This window comes from Pithys albifrons, chromosome 2 (assembly GCF_047495875.1).
Source record: "Pithys albifrons albifrons isolate INPA30051 chromosome 2, PitAlb_v1, whole genome shotgun sequence".
Lineage (NCBI taxonomy): Eukaryota > Metazoa > Chordata > Aves > Passeriformes > Thamnophilidae > Pithys > Pithys albifrons.
Window position 1 is genome coordinate 113,862,957 of NC_092459.1, and position 16,656 is coordinate 113,879,612.

The following is a 16,656-nucleotide window of genomic DNA, read 5'->3' on the forward strand; positions in this document are numbered from 1 at the left end:
CTGTGTAAGCAACAAGGATAAAGATCCTCAATTCTCTCCTTTCATGCTCAGCATTTTCAAATCACCACCTCTGCAAAGAAGGAAAATCCTACAACAATATGGAATTCTGAAATGAGGCAAATAGGAAACACTTCACTTTGGGTCTTACACAAAGTACAAAATGGTTTTGATAGAAATCAGGCTACGTTGGATTCTTACTAATGCTAGTGCTGAGTATTTTCCAATTTTCAAAATATGGTTCAGTACCTTTAATCTGTCAATGTAACTCCTGAGTGACTCCCTGTATACAAATATTATTCCAGATTCACAGAGGAATCTGGGCCCTGCTATCTAATCCTAGAAAAACAACAATCATGGAAAGAAATAAGAACAAACACAAGTAGATCTCAAGTTCAGACCCTCGGGCTGACACAAGAGGCCAACAATCTATACTGCAGGCTGGAATAAGCAGCCTGTGTTGTTTTTCTCTAACAAGATCAAACACTGTCAAACATCTCTGGAAGGAGAACATGCAAGAAAAATTGACTGAAGCAGCACTCCCTCAGCTTTTGCTGTGGTGCTCAAAAGCTTCTGAGGCACTCAGTGACCCTGCATTAGCCGAGGTTCATCCACGAAACATGGGCTGCAGGGGCAGGGTGCACGAACAAGTTCAGCCTCTCAAACCTCTTTTAGCCACCAACCTTTCACTGAGGGGGTGTTAAAAGGAACAAAAATTATTAAAGGTTAAAAATCACCATAACCTGCAGCTCATGAAGTTCTAGGCAAGGTCATGCACGGATTATTTACCGATGAGGTCGGCATCACCCAGACCTCTTGAGATTTTACCTTCACTTTTTCCGTGCAACCTCTCCAGACATATTTCACACATCAGGAAAGCCAGGGAGGCAAGGAGGCAGTGCCCTTTGATTTTGGTATTCAGTGCCTCTGACTGGCTGTCAGAGCCAAGGGCTTGACAGTTTGATGGTTCAGGGAGCCCAGGGAGAACAGAACCGTGTTTCCCACCTGGCAGCAACCCCTGGCACTCGCCCTGAGCCAGCGGTGCCATGACCAGCAGATGGCCCTCCTCCCTCAATGCAGATGTCTCAGAACTCATTCCTGTTCCATGAAAATCACTGTCCTCTCATGCCAGACAGTGACAGTGCCACACCTACTCCCTACTTGACCAACTGGATGTTGCTGTGAAAATTCTGGCACAAAAGTAAAAGGGATTCTTCCGACTTTCAAGCATTCCATCAGGAAAGGTGAGGACTGCACACTCTGCAGTGGGAGTTGCCTGATGTGTCCAGACTGTTACCACACTTCAACAAAGCTTCCCACCCTGGAATGACTTTCCCAGAACTGGAGGGGCCTGGTCTGAAAGCGTCTGGAAGAATCACTTTGTGCTTTTGTAGGCAACACAGTGGAACTTTACACAGTGAAATCGACCTCCTGGCTACAGAGAGACAGGGCTAAAGTTTGCAGTTTACTGATAATTCTGCAGTGGCACAGCCAAGAGAGAACACGGAAAGGCAGAAAAGCACATGGAAATCACCCAGACTGAAATATGGATCTGTTGGATGTGGTGTGACATACTTGGCACAGGGCTGCCTGAACAGGTAAGCTGTGGTCAGACATTTAACACAGTTGTGATTTAGAACATAAGCTAAGAGACTGAAGCCATTTACCAGCACAGTGGGACACAGAGAACAGCACTAAACTTCTGGAGTCCTGTTCAGCTGTTTTGCAGGTTTCTTGGAAAGTTTTGCTTTGAAACATCAAAAAAGCTATGGAAAACCAGAAATTTTCTGTAATGTATTTGTGGCATATTCCCGTAAGAATCTGCTGCTACCTGCTATCTGCCCTCTTAACAATATGATTCAGGCAAATATTTAATAGCTTGTTTCATGGGAAAAAAATCAGGGTCAATCAGGCCAGGCTGGACTGGGCTCTGAGCAACCTGACCTAGTGCAAGGGGGGAGAACTTGGTGGCCTTTAAGGTCCCTTCCAACCCAAACCATCCTACATTCTATGAAACAGATTTTTTTTGTAACCTAAGAAAAGCCATACGGAAACACCAACAAAACTAACGAGCCTGAAGTGCTTCATACTACCAAAATCATAATTGTCTATTCACCATTTTAAAAAGCTGAAAAAAATAAAAATATTCCAACTGAAAAGCTGAGAAGTTTAAGAATGTCAAAATGAAATGCTTTCAACTGCAGTTGCTTTCCATGCCATAAGAATTATGAGCTGCATGATAAAGCCTGCATTTCCCTTAATGTTTTTTGTTAGCATATGAGTAATAAAGCTTTTCACCACATGTTGTTCATCCTAGTGCCCTCACTGGTTAAGCCACCAATGTGTGAATCACTGTCTCAGTAACACACCTGTAGAAAATACCTATTTTGTGCAGAGTCCAACCAGAAGTGTAAAACCAGTCTGGTTTACAGCTGTGGCTGCTCCCAGAGGAATTGTGCGCATCAGCCTCCCCAGAGCCAGATCAGACTGTTGCAAGCTTTGCCCCTCAATAGGTGACATGAGCCCAACACTTGGCTCTTCTCTGAATAGGAGTGTTCACACAAAGTCCTCTGCCACCAGGGCAGGGGGAACAGCACTTCTGGCAAAGGGGCAAAATCTGTCAGCTGGAGAGATAGTCCCTTCCAACAACTGCTGGATCTGGGAAAGAAAAACTGTCAGGATAAATTCACCCCTGATATGCACAAATATTACAAAATGTTAAAAAAGCTGACAGGTTAATCTTTGAAGTTAAACTCCTTAATGCATTTGCAAAGTGGATGAGCAAAGAAGACAAGAAATCCAGGTTTGGGGGTGCAGAAATACAACAGCTTTACTGGACTTGTACCATTTTTGGATAGGCAGCCTATGTGCCATGGGCTAAGGCCTCACATCAGCCCCACATCACTTCTGCACTAATGAAACTCACCCCCAAATACTCACTGGCCTTTACAAACCTCCCAGAGTGAGGAAAACAGATCATCTGATTACAAGGTCACAGCAAGTCCATCTGGGAACTAAAAAAGCAAAATACACACAGAGGTTCACACCTCTAATATGTGTGTGTGTTTTAATTTTAGCTCAGGGTAATTTATATAACCTGATTTAATCAGGATTCCAAACACCATGTTTTAAATTCCACCTTTTACAGTCACTCTCTACTACCACAGTGGAGCTGCTTTAAGAGTGGACCACGCCAGCTGCTTGCAATCAGAGACAGAGTATACCCTATTTCGTGGATATTTTAAGAGTGGAAATGAAAACCAATTTCTCAGCTGAAAACACCAATAAAATTTAAGTAGATGGAGTGTAAATACCAGAGTTGGAGCTTGGAGACAAGTGGAGAGATAATAAACACACTCTTGTTGTTGGAATAGCTGTGCTTGGAGCTGAGCAGTGCCTTGGCCAGACCTGCTGAGCTCACTGGCATGAGGGGCAGAGGAACGTGGGGCTGCCCCAGAGCAGAGGTGATGACAAGTGACAACAGGCAGTGGTGAGCCCTGGCTGGAGGGCAGGGACCAGCTCTGCCCTCAGTAGGCAGCAGCTCTGTACATGCCACCTGTCACCACCGGGGCACCCCAAGGGACTGTCCCATGGCACTGGCAGAAACTGCTTCTCACTGATCCCACTCCTTGCATGGATAGCCTGAAGAAACCAGGAACCTGCAGTCCTTGTCTTCTTTGTCATGGTTGCTCAGTTCCATTATTACCCAGCCTTCAGTGAGTAACAATTAAGTTCTTTTCCAATTGTAAATTATTATCTACAGACACAGAATTCCCTTTTTGTCCTATTTCTGGGCAGAAACGTTCTGAGCTTTTGTGTTTGGATCTGCAACTCAATTCCCTTTTTCTAAAGTGTCCCAATCAGGTACCAACCAATCCAGACCTTGGTTTATCTGGGAAAGGGACAGAAAATCTGCAGCAAGTAATGTCCACCTCCCCCATGGCACAGGAAGGCATAGAAGAAACCACTACAGGGGCACCCCTTACACATACCTGGGATGCTGAAGCTTCTACTACTGCCCCTTCCTCCCCCAAATCTTGCCTCTGTTACTTCAGAAGAGGGGCTTATATCTGAACATGGATTAAATCAAGGCCTGTTTTAAACTGCTGCATAAAAGCTGAATAGCTACTTAACACCATGCTTATTTCTTCTGGAACTGTGTCCCAGAAGAAAGATGTTTCCTCATAAACAAGATAGAAGAATTAGGCAGGAACATCTCTATATTTTAGCACAGAACTGCAGTAGCAAATTGCTGTACTGACCATACATGAAAGGCCAAGACAGTAGAGGCTGAATTCCCCAGCAAGGGCAACTTAGAAAGCTCTACACTGATTTTTTTTTTGGCTTGACCTACTCCAGCCTCAAACATATCAGACCAGATCAGGAGGATCCTAACTGCTGACAGTTCGGGATACATATTTGGGTGGGAATACTCCCAAATGCAGGACTCCCACATATTTGGGCCTCTCAGAGCCCACCCACCAGCCAACTGCAGCATCACACACCATTTTTGGTAGGCAATTTGGCTCTTAATGAAGCAAGTAAATCTTTTCAGCAAGGTAATTAGCTGATCTGTTGTGACAGTCTGTGTAACTGGCAAGATCCTCACAAACCAATTAGTCCAATACAGGCTATTGAGACCTGAAGAGGCTGAGAAACTTAACTGCAACTTTCTGCTTTCAGAATAAATCAGAGATGCTGTTGGGTTAAGTATAAAACTGAATGCTGCCAACATCTCCTTTTCTTTGCCTCTTCAGTGTTTTCAAAACATAACTGTGGCACATTATTTCCCTGAAAGCCTGCTGAAAATACACACAGTAAAATCAATTTAGTGTAGCCATGTAAGTTATACAAATATTTCTCCTGTCATGGGGTTTACTCAGTATTGCCAATGTTTCCAAAGATGTGGATTCAAAGTAATGAAGAACCAGGTAGGTCTGCCACAGGATTTAGTGCATTCAGCAGGAAGTTTTAAAGCAGGTATGTGTTACTGATCACTGTTCACTATTGATCTCACAGGAAAAACAGATTATAATCCTAAATACCCTAAATACATACAATCAGAAAAGAAAATCAAAGACTGTGTATTTTTAAAAGCCCTTGAATGTCTGAATCTAAGCTAGAAGTGTCCTATCAGCTCTCTGATCAGGTTTCTCAGAGCAGTTTACAGCAGACAGCCCAAGTACCAGGACAGGTGGAGCCACAGAACTTGCATTGTGAAGTGCAATCTAAAGCTCTCAGGAAAGATGACGTGTAAAAAAGTGCCATTGTTTTCTTAAGACTGTTCCATGCCAAGGGGAAACAGAAAAGAACCTGGGTACACTGGAATCCCCTTAACTGGAGAGAATTTTCTTTCCTGCTTTTGTCTTTTCAAATAATATGAACCACACAGTCCAGTTAGGTTATTGCTGAACAGGATTTTGGAGGGCTGAACTCCACCCACCAGGAAAATTAAAGTAACTGCACTTCCCTTCAGCATCTCTGCCCAGATCCACTGCACAACTGTCCCACAGTGTGCTGGACAGGCCCCATGCAGACACTGAAGAGCTGAAGGAATGAGCTGTCCCACACTCACTGCTCTCAGTGCCTGATTCTGATAAATCACCGTGCACACAGAGGCTGATAAACCACAATGTCCCTTCACCGTGGCACACAGACACGTCACAGGAGGTTCCAGATGGATGTCTGCTGTCCTTCTGAAGAGTGAGGCAGCAGACAACAAAACAAGGAGTTCAGTCAGCCAAGCAGGCAGACTTAGGAAAAGCAACTGAGTACTGCTGACGAGCTCTTCTTTCATTTTTAACTCCCCCACGGTGTTTAACTGTGAATACCTTGGCTACTTCCGTGTTTTCCGCCACCATGTAAGTGAAGCTGATGTTCACCAGGTCTGTGCCACTGCACACACACACTATCCGTCCTTCCAACTCATTCTCTGACTTTCCAACAGCCTCCAGGGCAGTCAGGATTTTGGGATCCTGTGAAACAGAGCAAGCAACTTGTTACATTTGCCACATTTCTGTTCTGCAGTACACGATGGTAAAGATGCATTTTCATCTCCATATACATTTTCACCTTTCAGCCTTTGCCAATCACCTTAAATGAATGCTTTCACTCAGAAATAATGTGTGCAAACCTGAAAAACAATATATTCTAACAGTTATGTAGCACACGATTGTGAGAACTCACATTTTCATCATGAAAAAGAAAAATTAATCACTCCAAGGACTGGAAATAGTGGAACAGAATTAATCTCTAAGTTAATTATTCCAATCTAGTTAAGTCCTTAGTTCCTGAGAGTTACGATCTCTGTGACTTCTTGGCTGTTTCTTAGCGACATGTCTGACAAGCTGGTGTCTGCTGCAGGTCAGGGGCTAGAGATTTAACGGGAATATTTTTTAAAAAGCAGATTATCAATATAAGACAGAGCTGGAGTCTGAAGCACATTGGTGTGGCTGTCAGCACATGGGCTGGCTGCACCACCACTTCCCATGCCCCTGCTCTGTGGGGCAGAGATCTTATTCTATGGATTCACACATGTGAGAAAGTGGAAATGCAAAGTTCAACATAAATCTTCTAAACTAAAGGCTCGGAGGAGGGAGAGCCACAATTGAAAATCCCATGTGCTCCTTCTGAAAAATACCACTGAGGATATTTCCCAAGTTTTGGGTTCCTCCAGAACTCCTACCAAGTACTTCTGCTGATACTCTTCAAAAAGGCAGATTGTGACCAGCTGCCCCCTCTGACCATTTATCTGCATTAAGAGGGATGTAAACAAAACCTCCTATGTTTTATGTCAATGGTGCAAGAAGATAAATTTTAAACAAAATTTAGGACAAAGATCTGGAAAGTGGAGCATTTTTTTCCAAATCCATAAAACAAGTATCACAATACACTGTTACAAAACAATTAAAAACTCCTGTTATGTGCTGTTCATATCTGTTTTTCAGCTTCCACCTCACCCTGAACCCTGCACTACTTCAGAAAGACCAGATGGCTGAACCTTCCAACTGCAATCACAGGAAATTACTTCAAAACTTATGATTTTAGTCCGTGATTACAAAATAAAAATGGTGCTGCTGGTATTATTTGAAGAAATTAATGTAATCCTGTATTTCACCTTCAGTTTAAATACTTGTGGTTTAAATGAAGAGTATAAGCTGTGGAGTACCTTTGGAACAGCTCCAAAACGAACACTGTTGATCAGAGAGCATTCCAATACCTGTCCCTCCTGAAATGACAAAAACAGGTGCAAGTTCAAAGGTGTGTTGAGACAGGACTCCATTAGGAACTGTGGCAAAAATAAACAGTGAATCTTCCTTGCAAACACTGTTAATAAACATAAACAGTATATTTCCCTTTAATATCCCTTAATTCACTCTTAAATACTGCACTTCTGTCAATTCTAAAAGATAGGGTGAAGGGTAATTTTGTAAATAAACTAACATGGTATTTTAGATTTTTTCAGACTAGCCAGAATATAAACCAAGTGCAATAACATCTAATATATATTCCTGATATAATTGTAATATACCTTTCCTTCAGTTTTCCAGCTCAGAAAAAATCCAAATTCATCCACTTGGAAGAGACAGTTGCTTTCAAAGACAAAAGATTCCTAAAGCAAAGAAAATAAAGAACATTATTTTAGTCAGTGCGACAAATATTGTATATTTACTTATTGTTCAAAAATAAAATATTGTTGTATTTCTTCCTAAATACCTTTCTGCAGAATTTGCTATTCCCAAACAAAGAGAAGTGAGGGAGGCAGGTTTTTAAAAAAAAGATAATTTTTAATGCTTTGTCTTATTGCCAATGCTTGAGACACTTGGATGCACTTAATTAGTATTTTCCTACTTTGCTGCAACTATGAAGATGTTTTATTTAATAAAAGCAGTGACTCTAACATAATAAAAAACCTTAATTAAATGGAACTTAAAAAAAACCATTGAAAATTAAATGCTTCAAAACTGTAAAAGTGGAAAATATGTGATTTGGCAATGCTACCTACAGGATCAAATGACCACATTTCAGTTCAACATGCAGAATTTGGGAAGCCCTTTCCTGTTAGACTGTGGCAGTGTTAATGCTGTGAGCATTCTGCAGCCAGAGGATCTGACAAGCAAAGTTTGAAGGATATTGATTTGTGGAAGAAAGCAGGAAAGAATGGCATTCCAAAGAGACCAGGCAAGACAAAAAAATCAGATTAGCTGAATTAGAAAAGAAATTTCCTCCACACACCTCCAGCCTCAATTAGCGCATCATGAATGAAGCCAAAATGCAGGAAAGCAGCAGAATCAATCACTCCTTGAAGGAAAGAAGGATCCAGAACTTCCTGACTTCCCTAATTGAAACCCCACAGGCATGTGGTGCAGGAGAGCAAGGAACAACACAGGCTGCTCCCCACGCACCACAGCACACTGGGCATCTCTGAGAGCAAAATCTGGGCACTGAAACCCCTTTTGTGTATCTGCCCCTATTCTGTCTCACAGCAAAGGAGCCAAAGAACAAACCTGGGCCACCCCCCTCACTCAGACCCTCACAGTATTGGCTGAAGAGAAATAAAGCTTTTCTGAACCTCTTTTCTAAGGAATTCCATGTCCACCAGTATCTTTTTAGCTTATCTAGCCACAAAACTGAAAATACAGGGTAAACCAACTATCTCGGCAGGCCCCGTGATAAAAAATACCTTTTACTTACATTTCAAAAGATAAGAAGAAAATACTAATAACCCTGAAGGCACTTACAGAGATACCTTCAACTTAGAGAGATTTCCTGTCCAAACAGGATTAAAAATAGACCTTGATAAAATTATTCTTGCCAGCATAGCAAATGCTGAGTATAAGGCAAACTTCTCAGCACTTTATTTCAGCTGTGTAAAATGTCCTGTTTTGCATCCCTTTAATAAAATTGGATTAAAGCACAGCTGAAAGTGGGATCACAGAATCATATTTCAGGTAGAGTACAGATTGATTTTCTGAAGCAGATAAAACCTCTCCAGATCTCAAATGGTGCCTTTGAATCAGAACACAAATGTTCTGTGTTCTCTCACTTTCCCTTGTGATATGCAGGTGCTCAGTTAGTATATTGAAAAAAAGCAATATATTCTCCTCCCCTCCATTTGATGGCTGTGCAAAAAATGGAAGGACTCACTTTGTTCAATAATGTGCTTTATGAATCTGCAAAGATGAGTTTTATGCATGTTACAGATATTTTGATCCAATTCTCCCATTCTCTTCCTCAGGGCTTATTTCAAATCAGAGGGATTAAATATATTTTCAAACCGTTTCTTTTAAAAGAAAAAAACCTGTACAGCAATAAAGTGTGTTGGTGCTGCTTCCCCACAGACATTTCTGGAGGTATTACCAGATAAAATGAAAGTTTCTTTGTGTACAATGAAAGCAACCCATGAAATATTCTATCACATCTGCATATTTAAAAGAGAATAGCAAATGAAAGGCAACTGGCCTCTTACCTCTTCATATCTATCAAACACAGCTCCATCTTGCATGAAAGAGGGGACTGGCTTCTGCCAGTTAAATTCATAAGGTTTTGCCATGATTACAGAAGAAAAACCTGAAATGGAATGAAAAAGCAGAGTTCAATTACTGTCCTTTAAAAGGAGGATCTCAAAGTCCAAGCAGGAAAAAAGTGACTTTCAGCTTTTCCTTTCATACAGAAATATTAAAAAGGCACAATGCATTTCCAAATCAAGAGTTTTCCTCATAAGAGTATTTTTGTTTCTAATCTTTGAAATGAAAAATACTTGTAACATGTGTGTCTGAACTTAATTAGTTGAAAAACACTTGCACTGTAACTTGTAGAGTGCAATGAGGCTGAGAATTCCACAACCTATAATACAGTGCTGCTTTTTTTACAGGAAAACATCAGATGCTACACAAACAGATTGTATTTTTAATTAACATCCTGAATTGTTCACTACACAGGCAAACCACATTTTTTCTCTGTGTTCTGTGTTTCAAAATCCATTTATATTGAATAAAGCCCTGGGTATTTTCAGTGGTATTTTATACATAACTCAAGATAGGGATAATATATAGGTCAAAATTCATAGAGGAAAAACTGTTTAGACATATAAGGCATTAAATTAAAATTAGCTGGGTGTATTGTGCACTTCTGCAAGGTTTGGAATGTGAACAAAATTGCTAACTTAAAATAGAACCCAGAAGTCATATCATACGGACCTTACAATAAAGACGAGCAGATTATCCAGTACCCTTTCCAACCTTTTGGTGCCTCTTGGGTTACGCTGCTTTAACCAGAACATGCCCCAACTCCATCCTGTGAAACACTGCAGTGCAGTTTACATGCAGAGTATCTGCACTGGTCTGTTTGCCAGTGCCATCCAGGAGGACACACAGCATCTTGGTCATTCCTCTGTACGCTTGCCCAGACAGTCTTGTATGAGAGGGAATAAACACACTTGGCAGCAGCAAGATAAGACCAACTCCAACTGTCAGGAAACGGCTCTGTGAGCCAGGACACTGGGGGGGAGCACGGGACACTGGGGGGAAGCACAGCACACTGTGGGGGAGCACAGCGCACTGAGGGGGAGCACAGGACACTGGGGGGGAGCACAGGACACTGGGGGGGAGCACAGCGCACTGGGGGGGGAGCACAGCACACTGGGGGGGGAGCACAGCACACTGGGGGGGAGTACAGCACACTGAGGGGGAGTACAGCACACTGGGGGGGGAGCACAGGACACTGTGAGGGGAGCACAGGACACTGGGGAGGGAGCACAGCGCACTGGGGGGAGCACAGCGCACTGGGGGGGAGCACAGCACACTGGGGGGGAGCATAGGACACTGGGGGGGTAGCACAGGACACTGGGAAGGGAGCACAGGACACTGGGGGTGACCACAGCACACTGGGGGCAACCACAGCCAATGACCCCACTCGCTGCTGCCTTGCCCTCTGCTTGTCTGCCTGTCCCAGCCCTGCTCTGACAGCTGACAGTGCCCATCCTGCTGTCTGTCTGTCCCCAGGGGCACAACACAGGGTGTGTGAGGCCAGCTGGGCTCCTGCTCTGCTGCGACATGGCCACCCAGCCCAGACAAGGTTTCTCCAAGAGAAGAATAAAAAGCATCCAGAAAACTCGAGGGAGAGCATGACAGTCCATGCAATCTATCCCAGACAAGCCATCTTCATGGCTTTTACACAGCCAAAACTCAGAACAGGGCATTAAAATGTTGCCTGTTGGATAACAATGCTTCTGAAACCTTCCTAGTCAGAAATGTCTACTCTGATTGAACTTTAAACCCAGAATGGATGCAAGTGCTTAAAAAAGTTTAAGAATTTTGCAGCATTCCCCTGGTCTCATTCACATGAAGAAGGCTCTAACAAGAAAAAGAATGAGAACTAAAGAACTGAGAGGATTCTGTTAAAAGACTCTGTCCAACACTGGCACTAAGAACAGTCATTTTGATAATTTCCTATTGGAAAAACTACCTTACCACTTAAAAAATGCCAAGTACATTTTCATGCTGCCTATCTCTATCTCCTGCCCTCTGTTGGTCATTGATACACGAATATAAAATATATATATCATATTTCCAAAGCCTTAGGAATAAGACAAATTAATTCATTCTCCATAACAATCAAAATACAATTTGAAATTTATACATACATCACCATTAGGTGTTCACTTTCATTGAAAATGGGATGAACACTCAAAAAATGTATCTGTATTCTCATTTTTAAAAAAGGCTAAACAATATTTAAGACTATTCATCTGTACTTTTTTCCCCCTGATAAACAGTTGATTTGAACAAAACAGAGACCAAGGAAATAGGGCTAAGAAGTGATCAGCTACATTTAGTATATTATCAACAGTCTCTTTTTCTTTTTGCCAGCTTTGTGCATTTGGCTCTTACCACTCTCCCTGTATGGGCCACTGACTTGAGTTGGACTCAATGATCCTTGTGGGTCCCTTCCAACTCAGAACAGTCTGTGATTCTGTGATTCTGTAAATGAGTAGCAATATCTTCCTCAAGAGGACCATAAGGTGTTTGTTTTTTTCAAATACACTTATAATTCTCATGTCTCTTCCAGTTTAGCTCAGCACAGAGCTGCTTTTCCCTCATTTCCTGAAGAAAGCTGGACAATAAGGCAGCCACCACCCCATTGCAGTAGCCTGATGGCATCATGTTGCACACAGCTCTCAGACTTCACACAGTAGCTCAGTGTAATCACAACACCTTGGAAACTCAGTGCTTGTTCTTGGAGCAAAGTTACAGCGACAGAAACACAGCTTTAGAAAGGTGTTTGCTGACTTTGCAGGTTTTGTTAAGGGCAAAGCTGAAAACAGAACCAACAGAACCCTGTACCACACAACAAATCCTCAAAAGTCTCAGAAAAATATCCTTCAAAGGAAACTTCACATACATACAACACCTGAAGTGATAAACACCACACTTTTATAGCTTAATGACCATTCCCTTATGTTTAAATGTCTTTCATTATTAGAATGTTCCCAAGAAGAGAAGTAACTTCAAACACAACAGGTAGTTCATGCAGCAATAAATGCTGCCAGCATGTGAGGTCCTTCTGGGAAAAGCCAACATATTCTGTGCTAAAACATGTCAGAAATGTGATGGCACTTTTAGGACTGTGAAGAATACACTGCCACAGTCCCTGGCCTGTACACACAGCCTTTACAACCTTTTGCTGACACTGAACCCCGTGCAGACTCAGAATTAAAACCCTACAAGCTCTGCAACTGCCCTGAACTCCTGTGTAGGATGTCCTGACACTCCAACCAGCATCAGGCACTCTAAAATGGGGATGTGAGGAGAGCTTGAACAGACACCTTTCTCTCAGAAAGACTAATTACCTTAACACCACACACATGCACTTTTCAAACACACACATTTTTCAAACCTTAGGGCTGGCCTGAGCCCTTTCCACATTTCCAGCTGCCTTTCTGAAGTCAGGGGTCTGGACCAGTTTGAACTTTGCTGAGTTCATCGTTCAGTCACAGAAATACAGCTGTGTAAAATCCCTCCTTTAGAGGTATCTTCTCCTTGTCTGGGTACTCACACAGTGTGATGAGCTTGTTACTTCATTGCTGATTAAATAAATAAATAGGCAGAGCTCCTCAGTTTCTGCTGCAATGTGCAGTTTTCAAACCTTGGGGCCAGCCTGAGCCCTTTCCACATTTCCAGACGCCTTTCTGAAGTCAGGGGGTTCTGGACCAGGACACGGTAACCCAGCACAACCCTCTGTCACACAAACGAGAATTTCATCTTTCATCTCATTTGCATAACCTTGCATTTAGCTGCAAGAAAACACGCCTGATTGCTCATAATTTATCAGGCAATCAAGTTCTGTCTCAGGGACTCAAGCTCGTTGTTATTTACCATCCTACCAATCCCTTCCCCAGCTCTGCTCTCACAGGTCACTACAGTTTACAGATGAACTGAGACAGATGAAGTGTGAGGGAAAGACTCGAGTACATGTAGCAAAGAAGCAGAGGAATTGTAACAAACAACACTTTTAAGCAGTATGTTTTGGCAGCCCTGCAAAAGGTGAAGGGAATTTTCCCTGCCTTTTAAAAAGCTCTTTTCAGTCTCTCACATTTCTCTCACTCCTCTCAAAAATCCATTTCCCATAACTCTGTTAGCTTTCAAGATCACCAAAATAAAATATTCCTGTGTCACTCTCTGGATTTCTGTTAATCTTCATCAATTTTTAAGCAGTTCAAAGATGATGAAAAGCCAAAACAATCCAAACCAACAAACCTAAACAAACATGACATTCTAACATTCACATGGTTGCAAATATATGCATGGATATACCCTTACCATGATGAGAATCAAGAATTACTCTCTTTAGAGAAATTTAGTAACAATGAAATGTGTGAAGATTCAACTGGGAGAGATAGAAGGTTAAGGAACTAAATTTAAAGAGAGCAGAATTTTAATCTGAAAACTTTGAAACAGCCTTTACAAATTAAAATCAAAACCTTCTCACTGATTTAAGAGTTCTTGGACTATAACAGTGCCCCTGAATACATACCATTCACAAAAGCAGAAAGAGGACTCATAAAAAAATACCCTCAGGACTTAATCAATAACCAGAGGAGAGAAGCAGGTGAAATTCAGCAGTTAAATGGCTTTTGAGCTACCTCCCTTTCTTTCAACACTGAGTTAGGGCTGAAGACCTGATTGAGATCACAAGAAGAAAAGCCCCTTTGGATTCACCTGGAGCACCCAAAGAGTGAGGACACAAAATTAACCATGTCAGAATAGCATTATTTAGCACAAAAGTCCTCCTTTTTTGTAAGCTTGGCTGTATTAAGCCAAACCTGGGGTGTGGGGAATATAAATCCTGAGTTTTTTTCATTCTTTGACCAAAAGAAGGATAACGTGTGGCTGAACAGGAGGAGGAAGAGATTCTGTTAATACAAAGTAGACAAATGTTTGTGGAAAGAGGTGATATTCTAAACTAACCCCCAGGGCTGGCTGGAGTGATGGATAGGATGCTCCTTGGATCCCATAAACATCCTGTCAATGTTGAGACACTTGGAAAAGACAGCAGTATTCCTTAGAGCTGATCCCCCACACACCTCAAACACAGAAACTCAGTTTCTGCAGTTCCCTGAGCCCCAAATACCGTAACAGGACTTGCAAATATTTTTTCAGTAATTATTATTTTTGCCTCTGGATTGAATCCCTATTTCTGGGTGAGAAGCCAGGAGGCTCCACGCTCTGTCTTTGCCATTTCACTTCGAATCCCAGGCCCTGAAACTGCACCAGGTACTGTCCCTGTGGGTTTCAAGGGTGAAGTGCAGCACCCACACAACACTAACACTGAGTTCAGGAATCCTACCCAGGAATACATGCTTTTCTTACAGATAAAAGGAACTATTAAAAAAAAAAACCCAAACAAATAAAAAACCCCAAAACACAAAATAACGATGTATTTCCTCCTTGAAGTACATATAACCACCACTCCTCTTTGGTAAACAAGGTTCTTCACAAAAAAGACAAACAGTTCTATATCAGCAGAGTTCTCTAAATTTTTGATGGAGTTCAGCCCAGTCTAGCAAGTCTGCCTGTGGAGTGAGAACCAGCTATCCATAGCTAAACAGGTAGTGCAGCACTGAAATACTTATAAAAATGCCCCCTTCATTTTTCATCAGTGCTCTGCAGTACTTTCATACTCAAATACTACACTTGCTTCACAGGAGGAAACTCAGATCTTCATACATTTACTCCTCAGCATTCAGTTTGTTTGGTCATAAATGTACAAGCCTTACCATACGCAAAATGCACCGATGGTGTTTTTTAAACACAAAACTTTGTTTTCAACACTAGAACTTAAAATTCAGAGTAAGTTTTAACGGAAAAAAACCCCCACTACAGTTTGATTTCTATGTAAAAAGTTATGGGGAGAGACACACTGCTGAATTTCTGCAGTATCCACACTATCCTGTAAAGCAATTCCAAGATCTCACAGCCTTCCAGGCTCTTCCATGGTCAAAATTTGTTTGGTTTCTTTTTTCCCCTCCTTTTTTAAAAACAGTAATTTTTCAGCAGGTTATTTTTAAACACATTATCCCCACAGCTAATGCAAGCAACTTAAAACAGTTCTCCCCAAAACAAGCTCCAGGAACAACAGACAGACAACAGAGCTCAGGCGCCTGAACGTGTCGTGTATTGTCTAGTGAGGCTCTCAAGTTCCATTTTGTCTCCTTTTCCATTCCGTTTTAATTGATGGAATGCCCTGGCACGCAGGGGCAGCCGAGTGGTTAGCCCAGAACAAGCAGTGGCCTGTTCCTAACCAAGCCTGAGGCCACACCTTGAGTGTTGTGTTCAGTTCTGGGCCCCTCAGTTCAGGAAAGATAATGAGGGGCTGGAGCGGGGCCAGAGAAGAGCAACGAGGCTGGAGAAGGGACTGGAGCACAAGTGCTGTGGGGGGAGGCTGAGGGAGCTGGGGGTGTTTAGCCTGGAGAAGAGGAGGCTCAGAGGTGACCTCAGCACTATCTAGAACTACCTGAAGGGAAGTTCTGGCCAGGTGGGGGTTGGTCTCTTCTCCCAGGCACTCAGTAATAGGACAAGGGGGCACGGGCTCAAGCTCTGCCAGAGTAAATTGAAGTTAGATGTCAGAAAAAAATTCTTTCCAGAGAGAGTAATCAGGCATTGGAACGGGCTTCCAGAGAGGTGGTGGATTCACCATCCCTGGAGGTTTTTAAACTGAGATTGGCCGTGGCACTGAGTGCCATGATCTGGTAAAGGGACTGGAGTTGGACCAAGGGTTGGACTTGATGATCTCGGAGGTCTTTTCCAACCCAATCGATTCTGTGATTCTAAGCTCTTCTCCAGCTTCTCACCCCTGCAAAGCTCCGCTTCAGGCTGAGCTGGGAGTCTCTGGGCCCAGCACAGCAAACACAGCACTGCTGGGACGGGACGGGGCTGTCCCAGGTCCGGGCTGCGGTTCGGTCACCGCCTCAGTCACAGCCGCGACCTCTCCCTCACAAAATTCCTCGGATAAAACACGGGGCTCAAACACGACCTCCCAAGCTTCTTTACATGTTTTTTTCTTTTTGTCCTCAGGCAGTTTGTTAATGTCTACAGAACTCCCCAGCCTTCCCAGTCATCCAAAACATGCCATTATCTGCCATCAGCAGTTACCACCCAT

General features: G+C 42.6%; 1 protein-coding gene across 6 annotated transcripts in view; it reads right to left on the reverse strand.

Moving 5' to 3' along the window:
- PLCB4 (phospholipase C beta 4) overlaps positions 1-16,656 on the reverse strand; it is a 188,127-nt gene that overhangs the window by 70,453 nt on the left and 101,018 nt on the right. For all 6 annotated transcript variants that reach the window (XM_071582151.1, XM_071582148.1, XM_071582149.1 and 3 more), the window contains 4 exons: positions 9,467-9,567; positions 7,529-7,609; positions 7,166-7,225; positions 5,829-5,972 (listed from right to left, as the gene is read on the reverse strand). In XM_071582151.1, coding sequence (XP_071438252.1) covers positions 5,829-5,972; positions 7,166-7,225; positions 7,529-7,609; positions 9,467-9,550 — 369 coding nt within the window. In that variant the 5' untranslated portion in view covers positions 9,551-9,567. The remainder of the gene's footprint in view (positions 1-5,828; positions 5,973-7,165; positions 7,226-7,528; positions 7,610-9,466; positions 9,568-16,656) is intronic.